At 29.6% G+C, this 11640-nt stretch overlaps 1 protein-coding gene across 1 annotated transcript; it reads right to left on the bottom strand.

Annotated features, from left to right (window-relative positions):
- Positions 1-485: 485 nt before the first annotated feature.
- Positions 486-3489, bottom strand: LOC121211350 (cysteine proteinase COT44). The gene is made up of 4 exons (XM_041084102.1): positions 2499-3489; positions 1304-1539; positions 1071-1208; positions 486-980 (listed from the first exon to the last, which is right to left on the bottom strand). Exons 1-4 carry the CDS (start codon positions 2977-2979, stop codon positions 708-710), a joined length of 1128 nt encoding a protein of 375 aa, XP_040940036.1. The 5' UTR covers positions 2980-3489; the 3' UTR covers positions 486-707.
- Between the last annotated feature and the right edge of the window lie 8151 nt (positions 3490-11640).

Raw genomic sequence — 11640 nt, 5'->3', positions numbered from 1 at the left:
TGACTGAATATAGATTGAAAACAGTTTCAGCACTTTCTTCTTTTGTTCTTTTCTTTTTCTCTCAATTTGAAACACCAATAGTATTACATCCATCACATATTACAGACAGTTTCCTTTTCTATTTTCCCATGAATTTTGTTTTTATAGCTGAATATCCTATAGTAATGGCTCTGCTAATACAAGTTCTCTCTAAATGATCATCGATCGTACATCGCGTATTTGTTCATTTCATCCAGCTTTTTACTGGATTAGCTTCCGGATGTAGCAGAGATGTTTTTAATTAGAGAAACCCAAGTTATATTGCTAAAATTGCTTTACACGGAAGGAAAATCCAACATTTCTTGTCGTCTGTACGGTATATCTTTCATCAAATGTATTTTGCAGAATATAATACCAATCAAGCAGTGCAGTTGGTATAACATCAAAATTAGTTCTGAAGTTGAATTTGTCTTAGTTAATCTAATTTCTAGAGAGTACTTGACAAATAAAGATAACATACATGAATTGAAATTTCATGAATCATAAATCATAACAATACCAGTTTCCCAGTTGTTGTTTTTGATGAATTGTAAATATATATATATAACAATGATAAAATCCCAGCATCATTATTTGCATCTGGGAGTCGCTGATTGTCTTCTCCAATGGCCTAAAACAGAGCAGGTGAGACATTTTTAACTCAAGAACTGCAAACTGTAGCAATGAATTCAAGCACTGCTGATATTCTCAGTGCTTTCATTATAGTAAGGTTGGATGATATTTGCCCCATTCTTAACAGGATAGGAAGCCTCCATTGCAATACCACACTTTCCGGTATTAGCATTAATATTACGCTCCATTCTTATATATCCATTTTCACCCCAATTGCTGCCCCATGAATTCCTCACAATCCAGTAGTCTTGACCGTTATCATCGGAGCCATATCCGACCGCAACCACGCCATGGTCTAAAGCTAACCCGCATTCACCATTAAAAACTCCCTGGAAATATGTTCAAACAATGACAAATGGTAAAACACTCTAATTCTTGTACAGAGTGTTATTTTGCTTGAGAAAAATAGGTGAACTTACTGATTCATAGAGTTGGAAAGCTCTACCACCAGCTTCAATGGCGATACTCACAGGCTGATGTGCGACGGCCTTTTTTAAAGCATTCTCGTTATTTGGAACATCCTCGTACCCATCAATGCTAACAACCTTAGCGTTTTTCTGTCAGAAAAAAGAAAAAAAAGGCATCAAAATCCATAACCATAAACAAACTGCAAGATTACTGTGGTGTTAGGATTTAAGCATTGGGAACTGACTTTTGTTGGATCACATTGGTTATTGAAGCCAAGGTAAGGATAATCCTTTTCAGTGTCAATGCCACCATTGTCGATAATGAATTGGAAGGCATAGTCCATTAGGCCACCATTGCAACCGGCATCGTAGGATCGGTCACAATCGACTAGTTCTTGTTCCGATAGAGAGATTAGTTCACCGGACACGATTTTGTTTATGCCTTCCACTGCTGCAATTGCTGAGAATGCCCAACAACTTCCTGAGCGAAGAGAAAAAAAATAGATGATAACAGGGCGGGTTAAATTGAGATTTTGTAAACAATTTTTTGTATTTTTGGTAGTCATTATTCCTTTATTTGCGCTTAATTTATTAAATTAAGTATAAAAAAAAACTAAAAGCTTATTCAGATCCATTAAGCACTTATTTACTACAAATTAAAGTTCATGAGTTCATTTGCATGTAATGGAAGTATGAAGACTCCTCTAAATAAAGTAGCAAAATCCTTAGTATTTTAGCTTTTTAATTGGTTTTTAGCTTTATTTGTGAAATTTATATATACACTAATTTTAATTGTTTTATCAATCCATACACCAACTCCGTTATGAAATTATTAAAATTTCTTAAGTTATATATTATAAGGGTGTTTTTATCCTTTTATATAATAAATAAAAATTAATTATAATAAGATTTAAACCCGAAAGACAATATATGATAAACTATTAATTTTATAATTGTAAGTAAAATATCAATTATATTTTATAAAATTTTAATAAATATATTTATTACATAATTTTTTATTCACATTTCATAAATCTAATGTGTATTTATAATAGATAACGTATGATTTTTTTCCCTGTGTAGCAATATTAATTTTCCCTGTAAAAAAAATGTAAAAAAAAATCTAATGTTTTTTAAAAATATATATAATGTTTTAATGTGACTTCAACTACCAAACTACCGTTCCATTTTCATAACTACCATTCTGCCGCCAATCCGTAGTCCGGTTTTTGATAAGAGGATAAAGGAAAATTAAAGAACGAAATCAAAATAAAGGGTTTTTTTTTGGACGGATCATGAAATTAGCATGAAGCCTTAAGTCACAAGTAATCTCATATTCTTATTTGATGTTAGATTAGGATACTTCAATAATTAAAAAAAGAAGTGCATGGATATAATTATTTTCATTTTGAAGTTAGAAATTAAATAAAATTCACTCACCACAAGATCCTTGATCCTTGACTCGACTAACAGCTCCATGATCTCTCCAGTTTACTGAATCCGGCAAGTTATCGCCGGCACGGTGAGCGTAACGTGAGCTGGGGATCTTGGACTTCATGAGTCGACGCCTAGGGTCAGTCCTGGTGCCCAAGAACTTGGCTCGGTACTCTTGGTTGGTTAAATCCGCAAACTTGTTCAACCCAAGCTTATATGTAGTGTTGTTGTTAGAGTTATGTTCATCAATGAACATCAAGTTATCCTTAAAGATTTCGAACCTTTTCTCTTCTTCACTGATACCATTGTAAGCTTTGCCATGTTGGATGACCCAAGATTTGTACAATCCCATCACTTCATTATCGCTTCTCCAGCTTGATGATGATGATGATGATGGATGGTTTTGGTTTAAGGTTAGAGTGGATATGTATGTAGCAAAAGATAAGGTGAAGAAGAAGAAAAGGGGGAAAAGAAGGGTTAATTCCATGGGAGATTTGAGAAGGGTTGTTGGAGAGAAAGGTTTGAGGAAATTGAATTGATGAAGAAAAGAAGAGAGGTTGAGGGGGTTTATAAAGACAATGGAAATGGTTTAATAATTCAAAAGGGTAGAAGATGAATGACGGTTGGATAATTATATTTAAAAAAAGAAGAGGTTTTCGGTGTTGTTGGTTCCTTCAATGTATATTGTATGAGAAAAAAGAAAAAAAGAACAAAGGGGCAGTCGAGTCCTTTGGAACTTGGATAAGCACTTCTCAACGCAATCTTTGTACTATGGGAAAATTAAATTTATTTTTAAATATATATTTAAGGGATGAAAAATTATCCTTTTACTTAGAGGAAGGGGTTTCTCTTTACTCTTCATCTACCAGTCAGATTCCAACCTAAAATGTTCAGTAGAACCAAAAGAAACTGAAAAGAAAAACCTTACATTGGAATCTGAGATGGAAAAGAAAATAAAAGGAAAAGCATTCTCGACTCTTTTGCTATTTCCAAGAGCAGGAAGTCCATCAACATTTTCGCTTATTTACTAGAAAACCAAGTTAATAAGTTAGTTATAAAATTATTATTGTATGGTTTTTTTCGTTCGTGTCATTCATATTAATTGAAAGTTTTTTTTTCTTCTTTTGTATGATTTATTTTTTTATGAAACAGTTTTGAACATTATATTTGTACACTAAAATTCAAATAACTTTCGACTTAGATCAAATCATGGAACTCAGTTATTCGACTTTAAAAAAAACAAAAATTTAAAAGCCTGATAATTTAAATAATTTTTTTAAATAATTTAATGATTTAAAAAAGAATTTTTAAATAATTTAATAATTATTTTATAATTTTAAAAATTAAATGACTAAAATATAAATTTACTAATAATTTAATTATTTTGATATAATTCACCCTAATTAATATTGAAGTAGAAAAAAGTTACATAATTATATATTTTTTAATACAATGTTAAAGATAAAATATTAGGAAAATATAGTTTAAATCGGTGCTAAGCATATATTGACAAAATTTTTAACCATTTTTCTATTTAAGTCAAGATAATAATAGTATAATTATACGAAACAGATAGAGTTGCAAGTTGCAAAATGTATAAACTCAGAATCTGGTCTAATATTCCTACTTGTTGGTTTATCATACGCTATGCCCCCATACCACTCATATGCTGTCATGTTGTTTTCTATTTTCTCAACTTATGAAATTCAGCGCAACCTTTTCATTCAAATTAAAAAAAAAAACCAATTTGCTGAAATTTGTAAAATAGAACACTTAATTGATTTCCTTGTTCCCAATCAAATATTTCTTTTCGGGGGTTTCAATACGAGCATCCCAAGATAATATTTTCTGTATTTCAAAATTCCAGAATCTATTATACAAAAATGATAAATTACCAGTAGTTTAGGTTATGTTTGTTTACTAAAAATAAATTTTAAAAAATAATTTTTAAAAAGTGATTAATTTTTGTGAAAAAAATATATTTTTTAATATTTGGATGAATCTATATAAAATATTTTTTTTATTTGACAGATTTCTTGAAAATATTTCATAAATGTTGTTTTCAATTAAACAAATATACATTTGATATTTTCTTATTTCTTTTATTGTTTAATTGAATTTATTTTATATTTATAAATTTATATTTTACATTGTTCTTTTTAAAATAAGCACGACATAAATATATTTTTATATAATATTATAGTGCAATTTTCTTTTAACAATTGGAATTTATTTTATAATAAGAAAATTTGTTGTAATAATCCATGCCATATATAAATTTAATAATAAATAATGTTTAATTAAAAATTAATTTAAATTACATATATTAAATATATGAGAGTACATGTTGACACATTAAAATTGTAAGGGATAAATGAGCTAAACATTATTTAAACAAATACTCATATTTATATAATTAAAATGTTCATATTTTTATACTAGGTTAAAATATGTCATAAGTTCCTGTACTCTTCGTCCATTTAAAATTTAGTCAATGTACTTTTATTTTTGGGTTAGTCCTATTTTTTAGAGATCAAAATTCAAGTTCAATTATTATTATTATTAAAAATATTTAGTTAAATTTATGTTTATTATAACGCCATTTTTTAGTTACTGAAATTTCTTATTTAAAAATGTGACATCAACAAAATTGATAAATAAATTTAACAATGTTAACAATTGAATTTTATTTTCAAATCTAAAAAGTAGATGGACTAATTTTTTGAAATAAAAGTGTAGGGATGTGAAGAGTACATAGACTTATGACATATTTTAACATTTATACTACAAAATATTTATTATTAATATATTTATAATTGTAATTAATATTTATTATTAGAATATTAATATTGAATATTTTTCAATAATATATGAAGAAATTATTTAAAGTTATTATTTTTAAAATTTATTATTAAAAAATTGAAATATTAAATAATTTATTAGAATGATAAATTATATGATTAAATATGAATAATTAAATATGTATGTTTTTATTAAATTTAAATGTTTTTAAAAATTAAAATTAAACATTTATTATTAATATAATAATATTAAGCTTGATTTAAGTTAATTTTTATATAAAAATAAAATTATTCATAAATAAGTTATTTTTCGGAAAATAACTTACATTTTTCTAAAGTGTAAATCATTTTACAAGAAAAAAACTTATTTTCTATTAATCTGAAAATCATTTTTCATTAACTAAACTGTTTTTCATAAAACAAACACAAAAAATATTCTTCGAAATTAATTTTTAATGAAACAAACTAACCTTATTATTATTAAAATAAAATGTCCAACAATGATGGAGGAACGGAGGTTGGCTTTACATTGAAGAGAGGGTTTTTTGGTAATTATATTCAGGATGTTTTAACGTTATCGTGAGGAAGAGGATTAGCCGATGTGTTATCCTACCGATTGACAAATAGTACTTCCAACGCCAAGGCTTAGCAACGTATGGGGTTGGGCCTCGTCTAACATTTAACATAACTCTAGTATAAAAAAGTGTTTCTGAAATTTCAAATAATGTTTGCATTGTAATCAAAAGAATTAAAGTATTATTTACGGCTTGATTTTAATTAGTATTGATTTATGCTTTAAATTTGGTAATTATTTTTATATTAAGGTTTAAATTAGGTAATTATTTTCATATTAGAGTTTGAACCTTTTTTTTGTTCAACTTAGTTCTTAAATTTGGTAGATGTTCTCATATTTTGGCCTAAACTTAGTAATTATTCCTACATTGGGGCTTAAGCCTTAGGATTTTCAAGGACTAACTTGGACAAAAAAAAGTTCAAGCCTTAATGTGCAAATAATTATCAAGTTTAGAGCCTAAATTGGATAAAAAAAAATTATGCCCCAATGTAGGAAAAGTTGCCAAGTTCATGGTCTAACTTAGACAAAAAAAAATTAGCCTTAAAAAGTGATTCAATCTTATCAAAAAGTACTTTTTAAAAGAGAAATATCTATTTTAGACATGTGTTGTAAAGTAGAAGATATGTTAGACTTCTTTAATGATGATAAGAAAGTAATTTTAGCCAAAAAGCACTTTTACAAAAGCTAAAAACTAAATTTTTATTTGAGTTAAAATCTTAGTTTAAAAATAATATTTATTTGAAAAAGTTACTTTTAATTAGAAATCAAAGTTTGAAATAAAAAGCACTTTTCAATTACTATAATAAACACCTAACCTCCAAAAACAAAGATGTGGCCTTCTATCTTTGACTTGTTGGAGCGGTGGTTGCTTTTATCAGACACCCATTTGACACAAATTCTAATTATGTTACCTTCATCCTTACTCCTATTATTGTATAACAAAATCTAGACTCCTAGTTAATAGTCAAAGGCAACTTGAAGATTTGAAACTACTGTTAGCAAACTAACAAAGTTATTAGAAGGAGTGACAGAGAAGTGTGCACTTATTTGGCACCAAACAATAAACAATAAACAAACAGAATACACAATAATTATTTACGCAGTTTAATTTCCCTACGTTTGTGGAGCTTAGCTCAATGAGAAATATTCACTATCTTCAACACTTATAACAAGTGATCCTAATCTATCACACTTCCCGTGATAATTTTCCTCACCTTTGCACCTTGAAGACCGACACTCTCACCACTAAGTTCATCGATGTGAACTCAGCAAGTAAAACCATAACATAAATAATTTTACTATCAAATTGCACTCCAATAAAAGTCCTTTATCAGAACAAATTTAGTGTTCTCAATTCAAGGTACATAAATCTATAAAAGTCTTTCAATTATATAAAGTTGCTCGAGACTACTAGCATAGAGAAGATCTATCACAATCCCTATAAAACAACCACATTATAAGTTGAATACAATAGAATAATAATAAACAAAGATTCTTGTCAACTAAGACTTTAATGATTCAATCCAATCCAACTTCCTTGATTCAAGGGATTAGATAAGGGTAATTTGATCCGATCTAATCTCCAAAATATGTTTTCCCAAGTGATATGATCTTAAACAATGGGCTAGATATCATCCATATAATTAGCACAACATATATAAACCATTCAATAAATTACCAACATCTCAAATATGGAAATTGTCTTAAACAACTCGATGGAAAGGGAATGAACATTCCCTTGGCACTAAATTTATTGGTTCCATGTTTTTCAACAATTTCTCTTTGGAAATTTGTTGAAGAGAACATACATAATGCAGGAAGCTATAATCATTAATAAACCTCAACTCCCCTTAGCTTATTCTCATTAACTCAATAAACTTCACTTAGAAAATAACTAACAAATTTTAGCATCAAGAAGCATAATCATAAATTAGGATGTTGCGTTTTGATGAAACAAGCAGCATCAAGGAAGACTTTGTTCTTCATCTTCACAAGAAACCTATTGAATGATAATTTTGAAACATTGGGTATAATCATCAATTGTGAAGTTGCATTTGGATGGAATTCGCGAGCATGCCATATTTTCATTAAAGCATCTAGTGCATAGTTGTTAGTAACTAATAGAACTTCTTTTTGTTCCATAATATGTAACTTTGATTCTATGTATATATTATGTTTATCTCCAAATTTTGATTTTGATTGGGGTACATCTTGTTAGTACTTGTTAATTTTCATAATTATTTAATCAAAACATAATGTTTGGGTGTATCTGTATGTATGTGTGTTTGTATTTAGATTTGGTTTTATTTGAGGATAAGCAAAAGTGTAAGTGTGGGGATTTGATACATCGTAATTTGATATGCACATTTTGTTGTCCTTTCACACACATTTTAGCATGTTTTAAGTGGAATTGAGTCATTTAGTGTCAATTCGTATTTTAGGTATTTAATATGTATTGTATTTTTGAGTTGATTTGAATATTTTATGTTATTTTGTGTCTTTAATTTTTTACATTTAAATAAATTTATGTTGTTGTGTCAAACAAACTAGGAGTTAAAAATGCGCATTAAAGGTGGAAATATATGTAGCAACCCATTTTTAGTAGTACCAGAAATAGTGGTTTCAAGACCACAATTTTGACTAGTGAGTCAGTAAATATTATTTATTTAATATTTAGAAGTTTATTAGAGTGTCATATTAAAGTTTGGTTTGATAATTTTGATGTTTGCATAGTTAATTAAGAAAAAATGACTAAATCATAAAAGCTGCAAAAGTTAATCGCTATTAGTTTATATGGATTAAATGGGTCTAAATGAACAAATGGATGATTTTAAATGGAAAATATGCTATAACTATTTTTAATGGATGGTAAATGGTGGTTTCTAAATTAAAATAATGTTTAAATTATAATAATTAAACTTAAGTGGAAATAAATATTATTAGTTAAAAACAAAACAAAGGCATCATCTTGTTTTTTTTCTTGCTTTCTCGCACTGAAACACCATTGTTTATAGAGCTCAGAGGTTCTGTCAAGTGTTCACCTTGCATGTAAGCATTTCTTTAGTCAGTTTTTCATAAATTTTATGTTTTTGAAATTGTTGTAGCTTAATCTACCTAACTAAGGGACTAGTTTGAAAAACTATCAAAGTTTGAAAAAGTTATTGGAATATCAAGATTAGGTTATGTGTTAGAAAAGGCAGTTTTGATACCCCATTTTCGTAAATCGGGTTTGTAAATATTTAATAGAGATATTTATGGAGTTATTATATTGTTGAATTGAAAATTCATTAAGTGATTTAATCAAAATTGTGAGTAATTATGGCCCAGGGACTAAATTTTAAAAATTTAATCGTTATAAATTTTTAATTAGATTAAGAGTTGGGGAATTAAATAGCAATTAACCAAATGAACAAAATAGAAAATAAACCTATTTTAAATATATGTTAGTGGACGACATGATGGATGTTAATTAGTTCATGTAATTAAGGTTTAAATTAACTAAAACCTAATTAATAAAACTAATTAGCTTTTAATCAAGTATATATATATATGAAATAATGCGAGGAGAGATGAATTTCATCTTCTCCAATTGTCCAAAAATTTGAAACAAAAAGGGGAGGACGCTATTTGTAACACCCCGAACCCGAGACCGTCACCGGAGTCGAACACGAGGTGTTAACAGACTTTAAAAAAATTTCCCAGACACTGTCAATCTGCGTACTAGTCGCTTTAAAAATCATATCTTGAGTTCACAAACTCGGAATCCAGTTCCGTAAATTTTCCCTGAAACTAAACTCATATGCGCATCTACATATTTTTTTCTAGAATTTTTGGTTGGGCCAATTAGTACAGTTTATTAGTCAAAGTCTCCCATGTTACAGGGATCGACTACACTGACCTTAGCGCATTACGACTTGGATATCTCTCTCTACAGGGCTTCAATACTGATGCCGTTTGTTTCTATAGAAACTAGACTCAGAGAGGAATCTATACATATATGGCTTGACTCCTAATTGTCTCTGGTTAATTTGTAATGAATTTCCAAAGTCGGAACAGGAAATCCAGAAACCGTTCTGGCCCTGTCTCACGAGAACCTGAATATCTCTTAACATACTGTCCATATGATTGTTTCGTTACTTTCCTATGAAAATAAATTCATCAAGGTTAGTTTACATAACTTATTCACTATTTAATTCCATTCCTACTATTTTTAGTGATTTTCCAAATCACATCACTGCTGCTGTCAGCATCTGCCTTTAAGGTAGACTTTACCTATTTCATAGTTTCCATGATTCAACTAGCCCTTTTTGCATAAATAGCACAATTTATGATAGTGATTAACCATTCCCATGGCCAATCCTTGTCAAGCATATCCACACCTCTCAATAACCATATCCATACCAAATGATTATAACATTATACTCAAACATATATAAGCCATTTTCGCATGGCTATCCAAAATTATACAAGTCCAAAGGGTCCATGACCCACAACAAACGGGTAGTCCTATACATGCCATTTCGAAGTTCAACCAAAATTGTACCAAAAGGGGGGGGGCTTTGATAGTGTGGGCGACTTCGACTTCAAAATCCCGAGTCCGATAGCTGGAGAACCAAAATCTATAAAACAGAGGATCAAAGAAATAGAGTAAGCAATTTATGCTTAGTAAATTTTGAGCAAGGAATTCCAGCACAGCAAAAGTATAGCATTCATATAGCTAAACGGATAATTTCATATGCACAAATTTTCGATATCATACTTGCTTCACATTACCAACCCTTATGTACATACATAAAAGATCAACTTAGCCAAAGGCCGGTAGCTCGTTTATCAACTGAGCGAATACTTATTTGTAACGGCTCAACTAAATTCAAGCACATACGAAACATACCTCAATGTTGGGATGCTTCTAGAGTATTTACTGAAATTTTTACAGCAAGATCATTCATTCCCAAATCACGTACCTTCGGAATTTAACCGGATATAGCTACTCGTTCAAATGCCTTCGGGACATAGCCCGATTATAGTAACTCGTACAATTGCCTTCGGGACTTAACCCGGATTTAGTAACTCGCACAAATGCCTTCGGGCTTAGCCCGGAATTAGTATCTAGCACAAATGCCTTCGGATCTTAGTCCGGATATGGTCACTTAGCACAAAGCCTTCGGGACTTAGCCCGGACATCATTCAAATAACCATGCACATTTAACAATAAATCATGGCACATTCGTATTTCGTTTTCGTTAGCAAAACTCAAACACAAGACATTTATCATTCTTGCAATTTCGGCTCAATAGCCACACAAAGAGCATGATTTTAATTTGCTTAAAACATGATCTAATCAAATCATAATTTAAGCTCTTTTACTCAAGAACTTACCTCGGGTGTTGTCGTACGATTCCGATAGCTATTCGACCACTTTTCCTTCCCTTTATCGGATTTAGTTCCCCTTTGCTCTTGAGCTTAATTAAACAAATAAATTGATTTAATCATTTGAGCATCGAAAAGAGGAACACAAGGCACTTAGCCCATATTTATACATTAGACATTAAAGTCACATATGTACGGAATCATGAATCAAACTCAACATTTTAGCTAATTTTTCCCTTGGCCGAATTTTCTAAGCCAAGACAAAAGCATCAATATGCTTGCCTCTAACCGAATACATGCAACACCAATCTCCTTCCTATGGCCGAATATACATGTCTATGTTGGGGCCGATTTCAACACTTAATACATTCTACAAGTATGGTCACTTGTATTGACTAAACAC

This window comes from Gossypium hirsutum, chromosome A12, assembly GCF_007990345.1.
Source record: "Gossypium hirsutum isolate 1008001.06 chromosome A12, Gossypium_hirsutum_v2.1, whole genome shotgun sequence".
In the NCBI taxonomy this organism is placed as follows: domain Eukaryota; kingdom Viridiplantae; phylum Streptophyta; class Magnoliopsida; order Malvales; family Malvaceae; genus Gossypium; species Gossypium hirsutum.
This window is presented reverse-complemented; position numbering and strand designations above follow the sequence as displayed.

Coding starts and splice junctions, on each gene's coding strand:
- LOC121211350 (XM_041084102.1), bottom strand. CDS start 2,979: ATGGAATTAACCCTTCTTTTCCCCCTTTTCTTCTTCTTCACCTTATCT. Junction 1,540..2,498: donor CAAGGATCAAGGATCTTGTG/GTGAGTGAATTT, acceptor CTCTTCGCTCAG/GAAGTTGTTGGGCATTCTCA. Junction 1,209..1,303: donor ACCAATGTGATCCAACAAAA/GTCAGTTCCCAA, acceptor TTTTTCTGACAG/AAAAACGCTAAGGTTGTTAG.